General features: G+C 31.1%; 1 protein-coding gene across 2 annotated transcripts in view; it reads left to right on the top strand.

Moving 5' to 3' along the window:
* Positions 1 to 1,830: 1,830 nt before the first annotated feature.
* Positions 1,831 to 26,450, top strand: part of LOC127704724 (muscle LIM protein Mlp84B-like) — a 33,683-nt gene continuing 9,063 nt past the window's right edge. The window contains exons 1-4 of one of the 2 annotated variants that reach the window (XM_052208925.1): positions 1,831 to 1,869; positions 10,209 to 10,330; positions 18,397 to 18,562; positions 26,006 to 26,175. In XM_052208925.1, the coding sequence (XP_052064885.1) occupies positions 10,234 to 10,330; positions 18,397 to 18,562; positions 26,006 to 26,175 (433 nt within the window). In that variant the 5' untranslated portion in view covers positions 1,831 to 1,869; positions 10,209 to 10,233. Of the gene's footprint in view, positions 1,870 to 3,906; positions 4,027 to 10,208; positions 10,331 to 18,396; positions 18,563 to 26,005; positions 26,176 to 26,450 lie in introns of those variants that run through there. The other variant, XM_052208924.1, reaches the window with a different exon arrangement.

Here is a 26,450-nt window from a genome sequence, read left to right as displayed (position 1 = left end):
TATAAAATACTTTTTAAATAGTGTCTTCCGTGTTGCTTTGATGTATGACCTGTGTTTTTTTATAGATTTTTTGTTGCTTCGAGGACACACATATCCATCTATGTATGCAGTACTAGTATTGTCAATTGTTTTTGTTGGTGGGTCTCTCGCTTATGTTTTCGTCCTTTTCACTATCAACAAAGAGTTCGTTATCAGTTTAGTCAACTAGGAGTATATCAAAGTCGTAACTATTAAGATTGTCATCCCACGAAATTAAGATTGTCATCCCACGAAATTAAGAATGTAGGACAGAAAGTCACAGGACAAAAAGTCACAGACAAAAAGTCACGGACAAAAAGTCACAGGACAAAGCACAATTCAGTTTTGAGATTATTTTTCTTTAAACAAGAAAGCACTAATTTAAAAAATTAAATTTTTGTTGTTTTTTGAACTATTATATATGAAGCAACTTTGTAATTAAAATTTATTTAATAAATAACAATGATCAAATAATTGTTATGAAAACAAAATGTCAAAGTGGCTTGGTACTTAAATGGCTTCATTGTGCCAAGAAATATATCCTTTGCATAATCAAAATTTAATTAATTTTCATTTGTCAAGGCTTATGAACAATTTCCTAAACTTAGAAATGAATATATGTAATAAAAAGAAATTATTTCAAGATCTTTCTCTTATATATTCAAACAATTGTCAACAAATTATTTGTGACTTTTTGTCCTATCAAATTTGTGACTTTTTGTCCTGTGACTTTCTGTCCGTTTACCGAAATTAAGATTGTCATCCCACGAAATAAAATCGGAATTTTCCATATTGCGTGCACATGAATGAAGCTTTATTCAAATGAGAAATTAATTGTAATTTTCTTGAATATTAATTCTCAATACACACTTCGAACATGAAGAAACCATAAATTTACCGACAATCATTTAAAAAAACAACTCAATGCAAGCCTATATGATAAAACTGTCAAACAACACTTAGAAATCAAACATTTACCGACAATCCTACAGAAAAAAAACTCGATGAAAGCCCAATAAATGAGGAATATAAAAATAAATAAAATTTTAATAATTTATAAATATCAAGAATAAAAAACAAAGCCTATCATGATTAACAATTAATTAACAAATAAATTAAGTTTTTTTCCATATTAATTAATTATACATTTTGTGACTTGTATTTTTGGAAAGAGTGTGGACACCTGTGGTGTGACAACTTCTTGTTTACAAGGTGTCAATTAAAACTCATTATTTATAACACGTTCGTGATTTACCTGCATGGTCATCGAATAATTCAAACCTAATATACATGTCACACTGTGAAATTATGTCTCCGAGACAGGTGTATATTCAATAGAAACCCATTATGTAACTATCAAATAAAATGAACACTGACACAATTTATCAAGTGTTAATTATTTAATATCAGTTTTTTTTTATACAATATCAAATTATGTCTCTTTTTCAATAACACAAATCTAAAATCAAAATTACATTAAAATAAATAATTATATATGTACTCAAATTATATTTAATTAATTATGATAAATTTAACACTGAAACAGTTTGTGTATGCTTAAACATTCGTCCTTACTTCGAGTACTTTTAATACTTTTATTAATGACTTTATTACCTAAGGAGATCTCGCGAGGTTTAACTAGTGGCCGCGTGTTATTACGGGATTTCGCCGAGTTGCGAATCTCTTGTATTATATGTCTCTGGTATAATAGTCCCAGGTTAATAACGCAAATTTGTTGACACCACTTTTAAAATTTCCCGCTACGCTAACTCAATGATTGCGTGCATTGGAACAGGGACTATTTCCGGTTTAAATTAGGATATCAACAAGAAACGGCGTGAATTTTGACAGGTAAGAAATAGGTAATTTGATAAATACATTAATTAGTAAACAACCTTGTGGTTTTAACGGACCTTTAAATAGGCTTCATTCCGAAAATGTGCATTATATAGTTTGTTTAGAAAAGACCGGTAGCGAACAAAAGATTAATAAAACCGAATATTTTGGCGCTTCTTTCAGTTTGACATTGGCTATCAAAATACATATAATGTTTTGAATAATATTATGAATGTCATCTCTGATTTTATAATTGCGTAATTTTCCAAGATCAGAAGAATACTCGGATAGAATTTGGGTGTGGTCAAAGAGGTTTCTTTGTAGGAAGGAATATATGAAAATATTAAAATATTACTAATATTACTAATGCTTATCTAGTCCAAATAATTATGACGTCTTAAAAGGCTATTATATTTTTCTTTGACACCTTACATCGACACAGGAAGGCATCAAAGCAAAAAATTAAAATAGCCTTCCAAGACGTCATAATTATTTGGACTAATGCTTATCCTAAATTATAAAAAGATAAACAAACTATACAATGTGGAAACAACCTATTCTCATACACACATCAATGATGAATGGATAATTTATAAAATCAGGTGGCACATATCTAGAATTTTTTAAAGGGGGCATAATTCACAGGCACTTGTTTCTGTCAATGAGGGGTTTTAATACTATCCACACTTTACTTGGCAATCAAAGGGGGAGTATGTCTTCTATGCCCCCTGGAAACGCTGTGTTGAAAATGCAAACAAAAACACATATCCTGATCCTAAGGTCATATTTGACACAACTTGTCTCTTGATACGTCTTTGTTTCCTTATATGGTACACTGTTTTAAAGTAATTTATCACCATACATTACTTAAGCATAATTGTTCAGGCGCAGGATAAGGATTCAGTGCTTGCCAGTTCTTGAAAATATAATGCATAACAAATGCAAGTATGACAAGATAAAAAGGGTAAGATTTTGTTTGAACATTCAATTGTGGAGCCCTTCTAAATTTTAATTGAGGAATTTGCAACAGCAGAGCATGACATAAAAAAAATTCTACTAGCTGACAGGTTTCAAACACCTGACAGAGTAATATCTTTACCATTACTGAGCTTAATGAGTACAGAGTACATGTTACCATATATATATTTATTGTATTACAAGCAAATATAATGAGAGAAATAAAATTATACTTTTTCACTATGGTCAACATATTGAGGAAAGTACAATTTAATATAATGCATAACAATTACTGAAAAGAGGGTCTGAACCCCTAATTCCTCAGATATTCCCTGAAATAATATGAGACCACCACACTTTTATCCACGCTCTTCTCCTTTTTGAATAACAAAAAAACCTGTTTTACATTTAAAGAACTACGAGTACATGTACAACTTACAAATTTTTAAGTAAATTGTATTTAGCTTACACTGCCTTCAGACTTCAAATGTTTTCATGTTTTTCATGACATATTTCTTGTACATATATTTTATAGTGTATATACTTAAATGTAAACATAGCCCTTGAGGTTAAAAATCTCATCTGCATTTAATCTGCTATGTCTGACAGATGTTATCTGTCGATGTTATTGCTTAAGGTAACATGAGATAAGATTCTTCAACTTAAAATCTATACATGTAATTGTTGATAAAAAAAGTTTGTTTTTAAATTTGAAATTAGGCCACTCAATTAAGACTATAATGAAAAAGTAGCATATTTAAAATTGACCCAGTTGTGTTTGTTTATTTTAAATTTTTTAATTTTTTGCATACACACAAACACAAAATGAATTTAACAAATATGTCTTGTTTTTGTCTTATAAATACATGTACTTAGATTTCATGTCTTGATATATCTATTAATTCAAGATATTTAAGGCAATAAATATATATGCACCCATTAATCCCAATATTGATTAGATAAATACATTTATTAATCCTAAGGTATCAAGATTTTTTAAATTCCATGCATTCCACCTTTATAGGTAGTTCGTTTAAGGTGAGATCACATACAAATATTATATATTTACTATATCCCTGACTAGTAGAGGTATAAATGTGTTGACATTAGTTTATAATAGCTCATAATAGCCTGAGAGAATGATATGTGCATTGAATTTGTGAAGGTAAAAAAAGGTTCATAAATCGGATCATCTATTTCTACATGTTCTAGGAGGTAACTTTATAAAATTTTGTTTAAACTTTTTACATGTATGAAGTTCAGGGAATGTCATTTCTGTATATAACTGATAATCAGGTAGAAAAAAATTATGTAATTGATATCAATGAGAATTATCAGATGTTGAAAAATATGTTCTTATAAATGCTCAGAATTACAAAGTTGCAGGATGTTTACCTGTATGTGAAAAATCTAAAATGTTTATCCATTAACTTGTTTTGATTTAAATTCATGATCAGCTGTTAGAAACGAAATCCTTTTTGATTTTTCCTTTTCAAAGGGCATTCTTCATTACTCAGAACACAGATGATAAGACCATAACACTAACATAATCTTATAATTTAAATGTATATCTTAACTATTTCTGAACCAAAGAATCCATGTCTTATCAATGAAGCGTTGTAATTAATTTAGTGTGTGCTTAAAATATTGCATCTGTTAGAACTCTTTAAAATTTACCAATGAGTCAGCTTAACACACAAGAAAATAGGAATGAAGTGATAAAGAACTATCTGTGATTCAGACTTAGGACTAATTAAATTTATTTTTAGTAAGTTTAAAATTTAGCTGGCATGTTTCATATTATTTTTTTTTACTTGGCTTTTACTTACATAAATCTTTGCTAATGATTTTGTTAGTCAAGTATTTCATGGGTTCATAAAGAAGAGGCATTAGAATTTAAACACTTCAACAAAATACTTTCTTTTTCATAATGAACAGCAGATTTATTATTTTGCATGTATTCAAAAATGATTGAAGTATGCTACATGTATTTTAAGTTTACTGTTATGCACCTGATTTATTTAGTATTAATTGTCACTTTTAAAAATGTTTACTCTAGGACACAAGCATATATGCATGTTACATGTACATGTACATGAATAATGTATATATACTAATAAAAGTGTAACATATTTCCTTACATATTATATGCATCATTTTAAAGATGAGATTTTAAAAATGCAATCTCACAATATATGACAAGTTTTAAATCATAATTGTCCACAAAATCATTATACTAGAAAAGGGGGGGGGGGGGGGGGGGGGGTGTGTGTGTGTGTGTGTAATTTAATCAAACAGTATCATTAGGTTTCTAGAACTATAAAAGTTAAGAAATACACTCAAAACACTATAATTGATGTTAAACAACAGTCAACAAAATAAAGAAAGGGTCACATGATACAACCACTTACTATAAAAGGTAAAGAACTAGGAAAACAAAACATAAGAAGCAAAAAGTCAATAGAACAGTGACCCAATATTTTGACTTAATAGTCTGTCAAGGGTTGTTGAGAAAAGAATACAGAAAAAAAACCAGACAATGTAAGTATAAAGTGGCGACAAGCTAAGATCTTCTAAAGTATCAAGTCAGAGTTCTTGTAAAGGCCTCATCTAAAAACAAAGAATATAGTACTAGTTGAAGTGGACAGATAAATATTATCCTGAAGGAAAACATGACAAATAGGATCAGTTACAAAAGAAATTAGTGCTGTTACAAAATTTTGGAAATTATTTTAAATTAAGGAATATATCTCCCTCATGCAAAGCTCTGATTCCTTGCCCGTCTTTGGCTATACTTTTTTGTCCTTTTTGGTTTATAGCTCTTCATCTCTTTAATAAGCTTTGGATTTTCAAATATTTTGGCCTCGAGCATCACTGAAGAGACATTTATTGTCGAAAATGTGCATCTGGTCCAGAAAAATTGGTACCTTTTATGTTATTACAATATTGTTAAAAATTCAGTCAGCTGTTGACACAGATTGCAATGTACATATACATGTATATTGTAAATAGAAGTTAACAAATAAGTGATGGTAATATTTTCCTGTTCTTTTCTCAATAATCTGTTACATTTTAGGTCAGTTATTCAGGGCCCTCATTCACTGCCTTTTAGCTTTCGTTGATTTAATGTTGTTTTTTTTTAGTTTTTAGTGCTGTACCTTTTTTTATTAATGTAACCACTGCTCAACATTTATAGGGAGCCTTGGTGGCCAGTGGTCTAAGGAGTTCATCTACTGTATCACTAGCCTGTCAACACTGAGGTTGTGTAGGAGCCTTGGTGGCCGAGTGGTCTAATTAGTTTATCTACTGTATCACTAGCCTGTCAACACTGAGGTTAAGAGTTTGAACCCAGCACACGGCAGGTGTGTGACTTAGATTGTCAGTTTTCCTGTCCAAAGTATGTGGTTCTCTTCAGGCACTCTGGCTTACTCTACCAATAAAAACTAACCGCCATGATATAGCCAAAAGTGCTGAAAGTGGTGTTAAAAACCAACAATCAACATGATCAATCAACACTTCGATCAATTGTCAATAATCTGTTTCTAAGTTTTTCGTCATATATAAACGTGTAAAACACCAACCACTTGACACAATATTTGTTTTAATATTTTTTATATACCTTTTCAATCATCTTTTTGTAAGAGATACTTAGGATGATATTTTGGCTCTCAATAATGACGACTTCAGTATGTATACTAAAGAAATTTATCCTGTTGAACTAATTTTAAATAAAGCTAATACTAACAATGACCACTGCCCTTTCCTCGATCTTGATATCTATATCACTAATGGAAAGCTTAATACTAAAATATATGATAAAAGAGATGATTTTTCATTTCCTATCGTTAATTATCCTTTTTTAGATGGTGACATTCCCTTGTCACCATCTTACGGTGTTTATATATCTCAACTTGTACGATTCGCTCGTGTATGTAACAATGTTTTAGATTTTAACGAGAGAAATTTATGTATTACTGAAAAATTATTACACCAGGGTTTTCGATATCACAAACTAGTCAAAACATTTACTAAATTTTATCATCGGTATAAGGACATCATTCGTAAATATAGCTCAACATGCAGACTTCTTATACGTTCAGGTATTTCACATCCAATTTTTTATGGAAATATTCTTTATAAAGCACAAAAATGTCAGTATTCACCTCTGAAGCTAACAAAACCTTTTAACAGACTTATTAAGAAGGGATATAGTTACGATACTGTTGTCAGGTCATTAAAGATTGCATATTTTGGCGTTAATATTGATTCACTTATAGGGTCTTTGCATCGGCACTAAACACATTTATTTAAAAACCAGTTGTTGGCATGACACGGGTTATGTTCTTCTCATATATGTTATGATGGTATGATACTAAACCCCTAACGGGAAGGATTGTGCCTGATATTCATATGATGAAGACATAATCTTTCAATCAGTTTAATTGAAGTCTGGAGCTGGCATGTCAGTTAACTGCTAGTAGTCTGTTGTTATTTATGTATTATTGTCATTTTGTTTATTTTCTTTGGTTACATCTTCTGACATCAGACTCGGACTTCTCTTGAACTGAATTTTAAAGTGCGTATTGTTATGCGTTTACTTTTCTACATTGGCTAGAGGTATAGGGGGAGGGTTGAGATCTCATAAACATGTTTAACCCCGCCGCATTTTTGCGCCTGTCCCAAGTCAGGAGCCTCTAGCCTTTGTTAGTCTTGTATTATTTTTAATTTTAGTTTCTTGTGTACAATTTGGAGTTTAGTATGGCATTCATTATCACTGAACTAGTATATATATTTGTTTAGGGGCCAGCTGAAGGACGCCTCCGGGTGCGGGAATTTCTCGCTGCATTGAAGACCTGTTGGTGACCTTCTGCTGTTGTCTGTTCGATGGTCGGGTTGTTGTCTCTTTGACACATTCCCCATTTCCATTCTCAATTTTATTAGGTATATACATGTATCTAAGGTCATGTCGCAAGATTTCATTATATTATTTGTTTGTTTAATAATGTTTAATAACAACTTCTTTACAAAAATTTGTGTCACAGTGAATATTCATTTTTGTGTCTCATCTGCTTTGTAAATTAACATTTTATATATATAATTATTTTCATATAATTTTATGATGATTAATTCAATGATAGTATTACCAATACATGTACCTGCACCTGTAGATCAATTGCCTGTAAAGATTTTTGTAATGACTGGAGTAGGGCTGGAACATCTGCTGTGCTTGAAGTACGTGTTGATTAAAATAGGTGATCCGTACAAGTACCTGTACATACAGTATACACAAAAGTTGAGAGAATTACTTTCTTGTATTGGAAACACTATAAAAATGATGTTAGCTAAGCTATGACCCTATCATATACATGTAATATCTATGAAATATACAGATATTTCAAAGTAAATCACTACAGAAGTATTTTCAACTAGATCCCTTTGTCATGTTTGTGTGTACTGTACATGCAGGTGTGACGAATTACTAAGAATACTAAGGTTCCTTTCTGTTTTCTGTTATCTATAAAAAGTACTGTGAAAGGTTGAGAAAAAGACGAAAAGAATCATTGGAGATTTTATGAAAAATTCTTGCTAATCAATCGTTCAGATTTGTATCAGAGAATCAGTCATTTATGTCGCCCCTAAAGGTCCTACCAGTGTTTACTAAGGAATGATAAATGAAGTTTTATCGTTATAAGTTTCAAAAGTTGCTTCATTAATAATCATTTTTAGAGCCATGTAGATTTTACTGCATGATATGAACATTGTATTGTATACCTATTGATATTCAACATGGTCATGATGGTCTCATTTTTTGTTTGGTTGCTGTCTCACATTCTTAAATATGATACATATACATGTATGTTAAATAAGGTTAAAAATTACCATATATGATAGAATATTCCAATATCATAAGATCATTAAAATTGCATTGAATACTTACCGTTACATTTTATGCTTCGATGCAACAACTTGGAACATATTTGTATATTTGTATATTTCATGTATTTGGTATATGCACTTTAATGTACACTTAAAAAATATACAACTACATGTATGATACAGATGATTTTGAATTGAGATATAAACAAACTTAACCATAGACATCAAAGATCAGACTTGTTTTCTATCCATTTGTAATTTTTTCTTATTTTGACAATGAAAATGAATTAGAGTACTAAGTAATCTAGCAGAAATGATTGCCTGAGCATTGAATATTACTTTTAAGTTATCTTTGTTTTATAATGTTCAGTTTTCTTGTATGATTATAGACCAATTTCAAGTTCTTAATTATGAATGATTGATTGATTGATTGTTTAATATCCAGTGGCAAATATTTCAGGCATGTTCAGGAAGAGACACAAATGAACAATAAATACAATATGTAGGTCCTGTAATAGAGGTCGTTTTGGATGAAGGTGGGGGAAATTTGGACTTCCACTGGAAAATGAGGGCATATTAGATAATGTTGTGTTTTGTGTACTATTGTTTATCTGTTTGTCTTTTTCTTTTTATGCCCCCGCAGTAGTGGAGGGGGCATTAAGTTTTACCCTTGTCCGTCTGTACGTACGTAAGTACGTCCGTCCATACGTACGTCCCAAAGTTGGTTTCCTTTCTCTGACTGTAGTTTGCCTCAACTAAATGTTATGAAACTTATACACAATGCTTATTACTTTTAAATACAGATCAAATTTGAATTTTGGTGGCATCACTTTTACCGTTCTAGAATTATGCCCCTTTACAAATGGAAAAATTGCTAAATATTTTGTTTCCGTTCTATACCTTCAGTTTGCCTCAACCAAATGTTATGAAACTTATACACAATGCTTATTAACACAATATACAGATCAAGTTTGAATTTTGGTGCTGTCGCCCTTTACTAATTTTTCATTTGTTTAGCCATGGCGTTGTCATTTTATTTTCGATTTATGAGTTTGATGTCCCTCTGGTATCTTTCGCCCCTCTTTTACAGAAATTTTGCTTTGTATCAGACTACCTTCAGACTTCAAAGAGTTGTTGCAAGGGTTCTTAACATGCAGAGATAGGGCACTCTCTCTACACGAGGCATCAGATTTAACGTCCCCATTCTGACAGACATGGCTGAGAACTTATACATCGTGCACAGCTAAAAGGTCGCCCCACTTTGGCAAGAGTTTTATTGCCGATTGGAAGATAAAGGGTGACCATATTTCTATTCCCCAGTCACCCTTGGGTGTTATTATGAATGAGTATTGGTCAATCAACCTTTACTGTGACGTAATTAAATATAAGCATCGTGACACAGGGAATGTAACATAAACTACACAAATGTGAAAAACGTCTGTTAAGTTTCTTTTTTTTTTACATGGGTATTAATTGGTTGACATTTACCCATGTTATTGAATGTAATCTTTTATTTTCAGAACTCACTACATTATATAAATAACCATGCCAGAATACTGTCCAAGATGTGATAAACTTGTTTACTTTGCTGAAGAAATTGTAGCTCTGAGCAAAAAATGGCATAAGTTGTGTTTTAAATGTGGTAAGTTATATAATTCTATTCAAAATGTGTTTAACTATATTTATGTACATTGTACCTGTATGTTAAAAAAAAATACTAACAAATAAGAAAGATGCTTGATTTTAATAAGGCATAAATAGCCAAAAATATTAATAATTTATTTTAATGGATTTTATATGATATAAGTACTGTACCGGTATATCAGTACTACTGTAATAAAAAAAAAATTGTCTTGCTTTCATTAAGAGACTGAGTTTCTTACAACATCCTCTCTTTTAAGCTTTTTTCTTGATGCAAAAAATACCAATACTTTGATAGTCTTTGCTAAAATTATTAAGGATTTGTCTAGATTTTATAGAGTGACATGTACGCTTAGCACATTCTAGACTTTGAGCTGTTTGTTGTTTGTCTTCTTTGTACATGTATGTCTGTTGGTATTTAGCTGACCTTGTCTGAAGGGCCAGTGTGAGCTTTTGTTATTACTTGGCGTCTGCTGTCTGTCGTTATAATCCGTCGCCTGTTAACTTTTACAAAGATCATTTCCTCTTAAACTAATATGCCAAATTTGACCAAACTTGGCCTCAATCATCAATAGGGTATTTAGTTTAAAAGGTGTGTCTGATGACCAGCCTGCCGACAAACTTGGCCGACATGGCTAAAAATAGAACATAGGGGTAAAATGCAATTTTCATCTAATATCTTGAAAACTACTATAGATACAGAATATCTGACATGGGAAAAACCATGTTCAAAATGATGAGATCTACATAATGTCTATCGACATCAAAACTGTCAAACGACAGGAGTTATTGCCCTCAAACAACAAATTTTTCCAATTTGTTTCATTTCTGCCTAATATTATCTATTATAATATGTAGACAGAAACTTTAAATAGAAAAAATGATCAGCAAGACTAGGTTTACAAATAAGTCAACATGATCGAAATCATCAGTTGACACTTTATTGAAGTCACTACCTTAAATGATGAGTTTTCCCTTTTATTGTTTGGCTTTTTGGCTTTTATCTTGAAATCTATAATAGATAGAAAATTTAATAGCAAAAATGATCAGCAAGACAAGATTTACAAATAAGCCATATGGTTGAAATCTTCAGTCAACTAGTTATTGGAGTTATTGCCCTTTAATGATAATTTTTACAATTTTTTTCTTGCATTTTTTGCCTATTATCTTGAAAACTGTAATAGCTAAATAGAAACTTTGAAAAGGAAAATGATCAGTGGGATAAAATCTACAAATAAATCAACATTACTGAAATAGTCAGTTTCATTGTAACTTTTAATATAATTATTCCCTTTTAATGATGATTTTTACTAAAAAGTGGTCATTGTAATAGATGCAGATCAGTGACACAGGCTCTTTAGAGTTTTTCTGGAAGAGTCTAATCATGAAATGTTGGTGGTTGTTGTGGTTTGTTGTATTGTCCAGTATTGTTGATAATTTTTAGTCTTATTTTATAAATACTATTTTGTTTTTGAAGATCATATGTGTTTGTTTTTTTCGGTTGCAGTCTCATTGACAAATTGACAAATACCCCATATTATCATTTAATCATTATCTTAACAGTCTTGGCTTAAAAGGAATATGTTCAATAAGGGCCCCTTATATGGCACCTATTTCTAGCTAAAATTTCAAGTTTAGGATTTATTGACCAATATCACAATGAATCATAGTTAAATGAATGAATTGATAGGAAATGTGTTTTTTCTTGAAAATTTCACATTAGCGTTCTTTTCATGACATCACAAATAGCACACATTTTGTTTTTTTTCATGAAAATAGGTCAATTTCCATTCATTTTTGGGACTGGACTCGTGCAACAACAAAAATGATCTTTTTATGTAATTTTTGTTATAACATTTTACATATATCTGACTTCAATATTGAGGTTGTTGAAGCTTGTTATCTTTGTTTCCTAGGCCTAGATTTAGTTGAAATCAAGATGATTTTGTCAAATTTCACAAAAATCTCTACCTTTATTTATTTAGGTTGTAAATGTTAATGCATTATAAAAAAAGCGTTACAAAAAAGTTATACATGTATGTATTTCACTTTCTAATGTGTCTTGTCATCAACTTGGAACATTTTTTTTATCTTGAAACAATGGACCTAATATCTGGAGCCAAATATGACCTATACTGAACTTACTCCTTTAGTATATTTAAATGTACATGTACTATGTAATACTAAGGTACAAAAATGTACATGTAACTTTTGGTCCAGTCTTTACAGTAGCAGGACTAATTTAGATAAATTTTTTTAAACTATCAAGATATTAAGTAAGCACTAGTTAAGAAGATTATCATTAAATATCAGACTATGTGTTCTTGTCAGCATTGATATACTAGTTTTTATATGTACATATATTGAAAGAAAATTTGATGCCAAGAGTCCATATTTTATTAGGTGAACGTGAGTGAAAGTGTGATTAATGAGCCTTTGGCATCAGGTTTATTTAGCTTGGTCTGTTTTAGAATGATTATTTTAGTTGCTGTCAATAAGATTAAAGGATATGATACAATCTGCCATCAGTCAGCTAGATTTCAATAAGCAGTTATTAAAAACGATCACAAATTTATTGTTTTGATCTATCAATTCTGTGCTCTAGAATGAGTTACAATGCATATTTTTATACGACCGCAAAAAAATTTTGTGGTCGTATATTGGTATGACGTTGGCGTCGTCGTCGTCGTCGTCGTCGTCGTCGTCCGGCGTCGTCGTCGTCGTCCGGCGTCGTCGTCCGAATACATATTGGTTTTCGCACTCTAACTTTAGTTTAAGTGAATGGATCTTTTTGAAATTTGACCATAAGGTTAAATACCACAAAAGGAAGGTTGGGATTGATTTTGGGGGTTATGGTACCAACAGTTAAGGAATTAGGGGCCAAAAAGGGGCCAAAAATGAGCATTTTCTAGTTTCCAGACAATAACTGTGGAACGGTGTATGGATCTCTCTGAAATTATACTACAAGTTTCCATACCACAAAGGGATGGTTAGGATTTGCTTTGGGGGGTTATGGCTCAAACCGTTTAGGAATTAGGGGCAAAAAAGGGGGAAAAACAAGGTTGTCCTGGTTAATGGACAAATACTTTAGTACAAAACATAATTTAAAGCAGTGTAAGGGAGATAAATCAAATACATCATTGAAATTATCTCCCTTACACTGCTTTTAAATTATGTATAAAGTAATGGCTAATGAACAATAAAGATAATCTAAAACAGTGTAAGGGAGGTAATCCAAATACAACGTTTTGGTTACTTCCCTTACACTGCTTTTAAATTATGTTTAAAGAAATGCATATTTATAAAGGAAGACCAGTAAAAATATCTGCAAATGTTTTCATCTTTTTTTTTTACAAAAAAATCCATATGAAAGATTTGACACTATATTTTTATTAATTCTATTATAAAATAGATTAAGTTAGCACTATGGTAAATTTAAATGGGTAATTATGGTTGCCAACTCCATTGGAAATTTGAATTGAGATTATGACCATATCTTGAGGGAAAGAATTTTTTTGGGGGAAAAAGGGGGGGGGGGGATAAAAAGAAATTGTGGGGGGCCAATTTTTTCTCATTTCAGATTTCAGAAATTAAAAAGAATTATTCTTCAAATATTATTTTTTTTTCAAATTTCAAATATTGAAAAATTTCAAGAAGTAATCTTTAATTGCACAGTATGGCGCATTAGATTTGTAAAATCTTTGATCACATTTATTTATTTGTTATGCCGAATCTAACAGTGTATTTAGATTTTTAATTTTGGGTCCAGTTTTCAAATTGGTCTACATTAATGTCCAAAGGGTCCAAAATTAAACTTTGTTTGATTTTAGCAAAAATTGAATATATGAGGTTCTTTGATATGCTGAATCTAAACATGTATTTAGATTTTTGATTTTTGGCCCAGTTTTCAAGTTGGTCCAAATTGGGGTCCAAAATTAAACTTTGTTTGATTTCAACAAAAATTGAATATATGGGGTTCTTTGATATGCTGAATCTAACCATGTATTTAGATTTTTTATTTGTGGACCCCGTTATCTAATTGGTTCATATTGAGGTCAAAAGGGTCCAAAATTAAACTTTGTTTGATTTCATCGAAAATTGAATTATTGGGGTTCTTTGATATGCCAAATCTTACCGTGTTTTTAGATTTTTAATTTGGGTCCCGTTTTTTAAATTGGTCTTCATTGAGGTCCAAAGGGTCCAAAATTAAACTTAGTTTGATTTTAACAAAAATTGAATTCTTGGGGTTCTTTGATATGCTGAATCTAAACATGTGTTTAGATTTTTGATTATGGGCCCAGTTTTCAAGTTGGTCCAAGTTGGGGTCCAAAATTATATTTTTTTTGATTTCAACAAAAATTGAAAATATGGGGTTCTTTGATATGCTGAATCTAACTATGAACTTAGATTTTTTATTTGTGGGCCCCGCTATCGAATTGGTTCATATTGAGGTCAAAAGGGTCCAAAATTAAACTTTGTTTGATTTCATCAAAAATTGAATTATTGGGGTTTTTTGATATTCCAAATCTAACCGTGTATTTAGATTTTTAATTTTAAGTCCGGTTTTTTAAATTGGTCTACATTAAGGTCCAAAGGGTCCAAAATTAAACTAAGTTTGATTTTAGCAAAAATTGAATTCTTGGGGTTCTTTGATATGCTGAATCTAAACATGTGTTTAGATTTTTGATTATGGGCCCAGTTTTCAAGTTTGTCCAAGTTGGGGTCCAAAATTAAACTTTGTTTGATTTTAACAAAAATTGAATATATGGGGTTCTTTGATATGCTGAATCTAACCATGTATTTTGATTTTGGACATTGGACCATAATAGGTAAATTAAAAAAATTCAAGTTCTTAGACCACATTCTTTCTGTGTCAGAAACCTATGCTGTGTCAAATATTTAATAACAATCCAAATTCAGAGCTGTATCAAGCTTGAATGTTGTGTCCATACTTGCCCCAACTGTTCAGGGTTCGACCTCTGCGGTCGTATCAAGCTGCGCCCCAGCGAAGCATTTTATTACATAATATCAAGTTTGACCTTTGCACTTTAGTAGTTATTTCCACTGTATTTTAATTTTCAGATACATGTTAAAGCTAAAATCTAGTAAAAGTCACAGCTATTTACAAGTAACATGTTATATAAGGCATATTGAAGATTATTTAGAAATATTTTAAGCATAACACAGTTTCTCCATTAAGATAATAAGAATTTTTAAGATAGTGTATTTCAGGATGAGATGTTAAGGTTGTTAGACAGTAGAAAATATTAATCTTTTGGTCAAAAATATGTCAGTGTGAGCTGGCCCAATCACCTGATATTGTTTCTCTATTAATTCTGCTTTTTTAAACTCATGAAATTTCATTAGAAGACATGAAGCAAAAGTGACCTGAATTATCCTAAAGGTACTCATACTCAACTTTTCTCTTTAACTCAGACTTCTGTCCTGCAGGTGTAAATGCCTTTTATGGTCAAACATCAAAAGTGTAAATGCCTTTCATCGTCAAACATCAAAAGGTGATTTTTGACTTCCCTTATGCATAAAAATAAATCAAAATTTTACTGTAAATGATCAATTTTTTAAATTGATTAATAAATTAATGAAAACAAATTTATACTGAGCTTGTAAAACTACTCATGGTTATTGTTCTATTTGGTCAAACTGCCAATGTAGTTAAGGATTTATTTGTGACTCAAGTTACATTCTTCTTCTATGTAAACACAATACATTTTGTAGTCTTGATTGATTGATTATTGGTTGTTTAATTTAATACTGAATACAAAATTATTTTGACTGTAAATCAACATTCTATTTAACCAGGCCTAAAAAGGTCTCTACATCTAATATTTTCCTATGATGACAAAGACGTTTCAGAATTTTCTAGATTCTACATGTACAACAACAGTAATGTACATGTATTTTTTCCGGACCATATGAGTATTTGGACCATACGTGTATGGTCATGACCATATGGGTATACTCGTACGTTCCGACCATAGGCGTATGGTCAGGTCATCTGAGTATATACTTGTTTGGTTATTAACGGGCCAAACCATATAAGTATTTAGACCATATAGTTATTTTTAGAATAAATTCTGACTTCCTTCATAGGAACACATGGCTCGTTCTCCGAACAGAGATCGATACAAGTTACTAACTGAAACCCTTTATCTTTGACATATTGTCTGACTCTTCGTATGTCTGTTGTCTTGCCTTAGCTAGGGTCAATTTTAAGCTTCTTTACGCTGTCGACAATTTCGTGCGGGCGTTTGAGGCATGTACCTTTTTTATGCCCCCGCCGTAGCGGTGGGGGCATTAAGTTTTACCCTTGTCCGTCTGTACTTACGGATGTCCGTACGTCCCAAAATTGGTTTCCGTTCTCTAACTTGAGTTTGCCTCAACCAAATGTTATGAAACTTATACACAATGCTTATTACCACAAAACACAGATCAAGTTTGAATTTTGGTGCTGTCACTTTAACCGTTCTAGAGTTATGCCCCTTTATAAATGGAAAAATTGCAAAATTTTTAGTTTCCGTTCTCATACTTAAGTTTGCCTCAACCAAATGTTATGAAACTTATATACAATGCTTATTACCACAAAACACAGATCAAGTTTGAATTTTGGTGGTGTCACTTTAACCGTTCTAGAGTTATGTCCCTTTATAAATGGAAACATTGCAAAATTTTTATTTTCTTCTAAATATCAAGTAATTTTAAAATTGGAGTTATCTTCCTTTGTCCATGATTATAGTTGAATCAACTACAATCAATGCTTTATACAATGCAATGTTTAATGTTGACTTCCACTGATAAAACACAGATCAAGTTGAATTTGGGTACTAGTGTCACTTTAACCATTATTGAGTTATACCCTTTATAAATCGAAAGATTGCAAAATTTTTAGTTTCCATTCTGTAACTTAAGTTTGCCCCATCCAAACATTATGAAACCTATTCATGATATTCATTACCACAAAACTAAGATCATGTACAAATTTTTTGTATCTGTTTTCTAACTTTAGTTTGCCTCAACTAAATGTTATGAAACTTATACACAATGCTTATTACTACATAATACAGATTAAGTACGAAATTTGATGGCGACACTTTTACCATTCTTGAGTTATGTCCCTTTATAAACATAAAAATTGCTGAATTTTTTAGTTTGTCTCAACCAAATGTTATAAAACTTATACATAACCATTCTAGAGTTATGCGTGTTTACAAATAGAAAAATTGCTGAATTTTTAGATTCTGTTCACTACTTAAGTTAGCTTCAACCAAATGTTATGAGACTTACACACAATGCTTATTACCACAAAACTCAGATCAAGTTCAAATTTGGGTAGCATCACTTTACCGTTCTTCAGTTATGTCCCTTTATAACTATATGATATGCAAGCGGGGGCATCATCTGTGTCCACATGTGGACACTATCCACATTTATTTCTTTTTATGTCCCTCTTTTTTCCTGGCGTTTAGATATTTTTTATTTTATTTTTTTCTGATTTCCACTTATTCTTACTTAAGAATAGAGGGGCAGCACGTGTAAACTACTGTAATTGTAAAATCGTATAATTGAAAAAGGAGCATACACAAATTAAATTACTAAAATTTTTTTGAAATATTTAAGAAACTTTAACGTGTTTAAAGAGTCGACATATTGTGTTACGTAAGAAAAATCAATAATGACCATGCAAAAATACTTTAACTATAATTTTAATTTTTGAGTAAAATGGTTAATTTAATTAATTATCATGTAACAATGGTTATCAAGGGATTATATAAGTCCAACTTCTTTTTTAAAATGTCTTAATTTATGACACCTTGAAGGGTGCAATTAATAGTTCAGTTAACTTATCAACGTTCATTGTATTAATTACCTGGAGCATACGCGTATGGTCGGACCATATGAGTATATACGCATATGGTCATGACCATAAGCGTATGGTCCAAATTCTCATATTGTCCAGAACATATTCATCATTTGATGATTTAAACAGACTTTTAAATAACTTGATCGTGATACTTGTATAACAGATTGCACATTGATAATTTTTAACAGGAAATTGTAACAAGCTGTTGGACAGTACGTCTTGTACAGGTCATGATGGGGATGCTTTCTGTAAAGCCTGCTATGGAAAGCTGTTTGGACCAAAAGGATATGGATTTGCATCTGGTGCTAGTGGACTCTCTATGGATACAGGCAGACCATACCATGTCACAAGAGAGTAAGTCTTTATTGAAATAAGAATGTTGTCAATTTAACATGTTTAAGAAACAAATAATGTGAATAATATAAATGTTAAAGCACTGTCAATTGTTAAAATAAGCACAATGTCCAATGTTATTGCACAATGATTTTTTTTATTTGCATTTTTAATTGTGTTCCTCATTTTGAGACACATTCATAGAATCTTTTGTATCTATTGGCATATCACCCTTTTTCTACCTGAATCAATTTCTATTCTCAGTAGTAAAACATGGTCATTGCAACATCTATACCAATGGAATGAGCAGGGTATCAGTTTATTAACTCTGCTAGTAAAACATGGTCATTGCAACATCTATACCAATGGAATGAGCAGGGTATCAGTTTATTAACTCTGCTCACAGTTTTCCAGTTTCAGTTTTTCTAGTTCTTGAAAGGTCCTTAGAGATCCTTAGAATTTTGATTTTCTGTTTAACATATGCAGTCATCCTGTTTTCCGGTCTCTACTTGCTTAATATTGCTGTAACTTGCTATTGAAGTAACCACAAGTATCATACACCTGTCAGTGCAGTTTTGTTTAATATGTAGTTTTTTATCCATGTTATATCATGTATATGTAATTTGAATCACTATATGTGTATCTATATAAGTGTTACACAGTAAATTAATTTAAGAAATTGTAACAGATGTTCAGGTATTCTTTATAAAACACTGTCATACTAATTAGTTTGAAATGGTTATAAGAATGTCTTTTTCAGAAATCAATAGAATTGCATGACAGCAGCTGATCATTTCTCTTAAGATAATTCTAAAATAGTACATCTCCTGAAAAATGGTATTCTTTTGTATGATTAAAGTTGGTCACTGACGATAATGCACATTTTTAACTTGTAACTTAGAACATGAAAACTTTAATGATATATTGATCAGTAAAATTATATGGACACAATGATAGTAATGGAATATGAAGATGCTACCTCAATTCTTGCAAATGAAAGTACAAAAATGTACTATGAAATAATTATTTCCTGATATAACAATTCAGGGTGAACTTATGCTTCCAGATATGAAAAATGAGTCAAAGGATCATTAATCAGTTGTTTCTAAAAATAGGTATCCCAAGATAGGTTTTTATTTTAGAAACATTGTTAAGTTTAGACATGCTAGATTGATGATTATAAAAAGTGTGAGCTGACTTGTGATTTACGTAAATCTGACACATAATATGATGAATGCTGTCTGGGCAGCAGCATTTGGTTTCAAGGTACATAAGGTGATCATCTCTTTATTCATAGATCAAATCAAAGATTTGAACTGAATCCACAGTAATTAATTTCATATGAAATGATGCTCTTTCATTTCAGTAGAAAATTTAGCAGAAGTTTTAATTTTAAAGTTTTACTTTCAGATATCAAAATGTGAATAAATATATATTTTTGTTTTTGAAAATTTATATGAAATGAAAGCAAGTGATCATTACATTTTTAGCAAGATGCTCTTCCGTGCTACATTCAATATGTGATGGTCAAATCCTTTCATTTCTTATAAATTTAATCAAGTTTTGTGTTCATGATAACATTAATCAGGTGTTTCAGTGGATCCAAAAGTCTTTTCATCTCATTGATGACCGTGAGGGCATTCCGATGTATTGCTATCGCCTAGATTTCCATTACGTAACTTTCGTTTTGGGTTTGTAACCGATCTATAAACATGATAAATACACGGATATTAACGAGTTAAAAAAAACATTCCTTATCGTTTGTTATAAATACATCTCTTCAATGAATACTGATAACAATATTTTTGTTTAGAACATAAATTAATAATATGAAAATGTTTTGTCGTTAGATATATATATATAAGTAAAAAATCATTGATATGGTAAAGTGTGCGGAAGAATATCTCAAGAACATTTTGCGACAATCCCGGCAAGGACGGGTAACTCTGCATGGAAGATTGTTTTTGCGGGAAAATATGAATGCCTACTCATATCCAATCTTTTAGAAAAATCGAATTTTTACAGAAGAGTGTCCACCATGCACTTGCACTGCACTCTTATTAGAATAGTAGAATAGAATGATATACAAATGGATGAAAATTATATATACATGTAACTGTTATATTAATATAATATATAACAACAAACCAGTGTATTCTGATTTGTATCACTACAATAAAATAGTTATTACGGTGAGGTTTTAATTTCCTGTCATTTATTCATCATCCACGCACGAACTTGTCTCAGAAAAAAAAAAATCTCTGTACATTAACCTCAGTTTCAGGTATAGAGATGTGATTTTTTTCTGTGACAAGTGCTTTTGACAATCCACAAGAACTTGCGGTCATCCGATGTTCAGTACTTCAGTACTTTGATATATTGTTTTTTTTAGGCTTTTAGAATATAGCTATAAATAGGGATGAACAATTGAATAATCAAGAGGCCCTGACATCTTCCAGCATGCTGAAACACTAATTTGTAATAGACAGACTAAAGCATTATAAACTGCAATAAGTCAAGATGCATTCAATAGAATAGACATCAAATCATTTTAAAACAAAGTTACCATTAAAACGTTTAAACCCGCTGCGTTTGTTTGCACCTGTCCTAAATCAGGAATCTGATGTTTAGTAGTTGTCGTTTGTTGATGTGGTTCATAAGTGTTTCTCGTTTCTCGTTTTTTATATAGATTAGACCGTTGGTTTTCCCGTTTGAATGGTTTTACACTAGTAATTTTTGGGGCCCTTTATAGCTTACAGTGAGTGTTCGGTGTGAGCTGAGTGAGTGAGTGAAGTTTGAAGGCTCTGTGTTGAAGACCGTACTTTGACCTATAATGGTTTACTTTTACAAATTGTGACTTGGATGGAGAGTTGTCTCATTGGCACTCATACCACATCTTCCTATATCTATTAAATTGTCATTAGTGTAATCAGTGTGATGAGTCACCAACATAGCTTAAGGACATTAATAATCACTTCAATTTCATTAAAGTTCCGTGCCATGGTGGAATTAATTAATCAATGAATTCATGGACATCATTGTTGCTTTATCACCTGCAAAATTGTGAAGTTGTAGAAAATATAATTAAAAGTATGGATTTTGTCAATTTCTTGGCTTCCCCTGATATTCTTTAAACTTCCACTTCCATTTTCAAAATAAATATTTATGAATTGGAAATAAATCTCATGAGATGTCATTACCTTCTAAAGTTTGTTTATTCAGTTGCTCAGAAAGTCAGGAAAATCTGTATTCTGCTCACAGATATTTATTTATAGTGGAATAATGCATTGTAAACAATAAGCTAGCAATGTGTTTTGAATGACTTGTGTACATTGGAAAAAAATGCCACAGTTTCAAATGGTTACTAACTTTATGTAAACTCAACAGATGGTTTTTACTTGAATAAGTTGGGATTTTACCGTTCTGAAGGAATAATCTATGCATATTATTTAAAGAAGATTTTATAGTGCCATAAAAGTTTCTAAAATAATATAAAAATTTTTGCAATAAGGAGTTTGTGATTTGTGTTACTTTGCATGTGAGATTTAAAGAAATTCATTGAAATTAAAACAGAAATATAATAGTGTTTAAAAGGAAGAATATTTGTTGGTGAGGATATAAACAGAATAGAATATTCAAACTGAAGTACAGGACATTGACTGTGATTTTTATATAGTTCTTTGTTGCCTTCTTGGAATATAATTTCCTTTTGTTCCTATTCATGTCCATTGCTGTGACATTGAAGATTAAACTGTCATCTGAGTGTTTTGTTTTAATGAACTTTTGATTTGGTCTTTAGACAATGTGTAAAAACATGAATGGGGAGGTAAGTTTTTAAAGAGGATACAACAATTTATTTATTTGTTGATTTCAAGGGTTGGAATTTGGAAACTGGGTTAATGGGAGGAGGTATTGTTTAAAATGATTGGTCCTGTATCAGGTTAAAAATTTGGTTTAAGATAGGTTAAATTCTCAATCTGTGGATTCATTTATTTTCGTGGGTATCAATTTTCCTGGATTGAGGAAAACTTGCATTTTCGTGGATATTTGATTTCGTGGTTTTGCCAATCTCTGCATACAAAGCCTATAGAAAATTTTTAATTCGTTGGAATATTTGAATTTGTGGTCCAACTTTTTCCACGAAACCCACGAAAATTGGTATCCAACGAATAATAATGAATCCACAGTAGGTTAAATAGATATGAGAAGATGTGGTATGAGTGCCAATGAGACAACTCTCCATCCAAGTCACAATTTGTAAAAGTAAACCATCAAAGTAAGGCCTTCAAAACGGGGCCTTGACTCACACCATACAGCAACCTATAAAGGGCTCCAAAAATGACTAGAGTAATACCATTCAAACAGGAAAACCAACGGTCTTATCTATATAAAAAATTCGTAAGGGTTCCATGGAACCCAGTGTCTCGCCTACTTTTGCTGTTATCTATGTTTTCAGTGTGATAGGGGAATGCACATAATAGATTTACAGTTAATGAAATAAAACGTTTGAAATGTATGAAAAAAGTTATGCTCCTAAAAATGAATACAGTATGCAATCAAATCTATAGATTTATAAAAGAGTTGAAACATAAATTTATTGAATGAACAAATGATAAAGAAGATAATTTTTACATTGTTTGATGATTTATCCCTTAATTCAGGAGACGACAGAATGTAGGATCGCTATGTCAACAAAAATGGGGAAAAATTATTAAAAATTTTCCTCTTGATACTATCTTTTGATTGTAAGAAGCTTTTGTCCAAGTTTGGTAAAAATCCAGGATGGTTTATGAATCTAATAAATGTTTTAAAAACTTTAACTGCAGACTGTATGTAATGTTAACTGGAAGAAAAACTAAGTCCATTTATAAGTAATATACAGAAAAACAGGAAATAAATTTTTACAAAATTTCCTTCTAGATACTAGCTTTTGATCATAAACAAGCTTCTGTCCAAGTTTGGTAAAATTCCTGGATAGTTTAAGAAAGTTATTAAAATTTTAAAAACATTAACCACAGAGTGAATGTAATGTTAACTGGCAGAAAAACTAAGTCCATTTTTAAGTAAAATACGGAAAAACAGGTTTTTTTTTTTACAAAATTTACTTCTTGATACTATCTTATGATCATAAACAAGCTTCTGTCCAAGTTTGGTACAAATCCAGGATAGTTTAAGAAAGTTATTAAAATTTTAAAAACTTTAACCACAGAGTGAATGTAATGTTAACTGGCAGAAAAACTAAGTCCATTTATAAGTAAAATACGGAAAAACAGGATTTTTTTTTTTACAAAAATTTACTTCTGGATACTATCTTATGATCATAAACAAGCCTCTGTCCAAGTTTGGTAGAAATCCAGGATAGTTTAAGAAAGTTATTAAAATTTCAAAAACTTTAACCACAGAGTGAATATTTGTGGACGCCGCCAACGACGACGACGACGGAATGTAGGATCGCTTTTTCGACAAAAGTTGAAGGCTCGACAAAAACGAGAAACACTTATGAACCACATCAACAAACAACAACCACTGAACATCAGGTTCCTGACTTAGGACAGGTGCAAACAAGTCCAGATTTAAAAATAGGTTAAAATTAAGATTTAAGGCAGTTTACCATGAAGTTGTGGTCAAAACAACTAGAAACATTGTACACATGTTCTTTATGGTATTTTTCAAAATATGTGACAAATTAGGGTTTTACTTAGATTTCAAGATGCATGGAAATGTGATAATGAGAGTGGGACAAGGTGTCCTATAGACACATTCTTATTGTTGGCATATTTTTAGAAAGAAAAGTCAAATTCAATTTTTTCTCATACTGAACAAATATAAAATATATACCTTAAACCTCACCTGTGAGCCTTGGGTATGTAGATTTACACTTTTCTGTCCATACACAAGTTCATAACTTAGAAAATACCTTAGAATTTGATTCAAGCTATTTTGAATGAATAAGTAAGTTAGGTGAACCAACACCTTCTGGCAGTACAAGCTGGTTATTTTAGTCTATTTCTAAATCCTATGATGGTGTATAAAGGCTTATCACTTCTTAAATCCTCTTTAGAGTAAGTACAACATTGACCTCATTTCATGCTTCAAGAAAATAGTACAGCATTGATTAACCACTTTTGAGCCATTTTGACCCATATTTCATTCTTCATTGACAATTTTTCACCCAAACCTGCTATTGATGGGACTTTAATCATTTAATGTGTCAATCTGATTTCCAATCACAAAGAAACAGCAATGATATTTCTGCCACTACGGTCCTATGAAACCTGACAATATGGTTCTGTAATTCTTTGTTTTTGTTTTATGTAAATGTAGATGCAATAAATTTTATACTTTTTGCTATTTAAAAGATAGGAGAGGTAGGTTAAGGGAATGAGGGATTAAATATTCACCCCATAAAATATATAAAACAACTCAAGGTCTATTTGTTAGAGGATTTCATATTGTTGCAAAATTACTAACTTCCATGAAATACGCCAGTTTTGCCACAATTTCTTTTCCAGAGTTATGGCGCTTGAATGATGTCTCAAAAACACAAGACAGTTTCTTGATAGTAAATTAAAATTGCTTTGGTATAGGACCTTTTAACTATGCTTGTAACTATGTTACAATTTCAAGACAACTCTTATCTTAAATGCTGCCACAATTACCATTACAGAGTTATGACTCCTTTAAATGTGGTAGCTTTCCAACATAGTTTGTAGGATGGGGCGTCATTGCCTTGTAGAACTGTAGATTCATTATTATTGTTGGGATACCAGTTTTTGTGGACATTGTGGACTTATGTTAACTATAAATTAAGTTCACAATATGTTTGCCTAACCACAAAATCAAATACCCACAAAACTTGATTTATTCCTCTACATGTATCTTCGAATTTAATAAATCAACAGTATATAAGAAACCTACATTAAAAGCTGTCATTATTAATATAAAATCAGTCGTAGCTTTTTATGATATAGAATTCATGGTTAGGTTAAACTTGATAGCCATGATTAAATAGTAAACCAATTTGCTCTGATTTCTAAGTATTTCTGAATCATGGTATTATATGTTTTGCTTGTTATGTATATTTATCTTACGAGTAATATCACTGTTTCAATAATGTTAAGGGTAAGTGGGTTTTTTTAATATTTACTTTCTTGAGTTTTTTGTCTCCAAAAACCTTGTTATATTCCAAGTTACATAATGATAGGGTGGCATTGTGTTTATGGTTAGAATTAATGGAAATTGAACTCTATATGAGTTACCAAGTAAATACATTATACAAGATTACAAGTTACATTTAACTACATATATGATATTTTTTTTACAACTTATTCTTAAGATTTTCTCCTATGACTGCCATTAGAAGTACAGTTATGATACCTTGATTACATAGTTGACAATGTAAAAACATTTTGGATAAATACAGATTACAAGTACAGATAACATGCTGTTGTTTTTTTGTTTCAGTAATGTGTCACACATACAGACAGCTCAAATAGCCCCCAAGTTAAACAACGGAACAGAGAAGCCAAGGTTAGGATTAGCTGATGGTTGTCCACGATGTGGTAGACAGGTTTATTTTGCTGAGGAAAAGAGAGCACTAGGAAAAAAGTGGCACAAAATTTGTCTGAGTTGTCGTAAGTAATTGTTGTACATGTAACAACAATCTTTCAACGTATTGAATACTGTCGATTCACTTATTTTTGTGGATAACATGCAATTTTGGTGGATTGAAGAAAAAATTAACATTTGTTGATATTTGATTTCCTGGTTCTGACAAAGTCTGCTTACAAGCCTATGGAAAATTTGTACTTCATTAGACATTTAAATTTGTTATTTCATAGATACATGTATACCAACAAAATCAATGAAAATTTGTCATAATGAATCCACAGTAGACACTTGTTTTAAA

This window comes from Mytilus californianus, unplaced genomic scaffold (assembly GCF_021869535.1).
Source record: "Mytilus californianus isolate M0D057914Y unplaced genomic scaffold, xbMytCali1.0.p SCAF_6, whole genome shotgun sequence".
In the NCBI taxonomy this organism is placed as follows: Eukaryota; Metazoa; Mollusca; class Bivalvia; order Mytilida; family Mytilidae; genus Mytilus; species Mytilus californianus.
The sequence above is the reverse complement of the archived record's forward strand: the minus strand, read 5'-3'. Positions and strand labels throughout refer to the sequence as shown.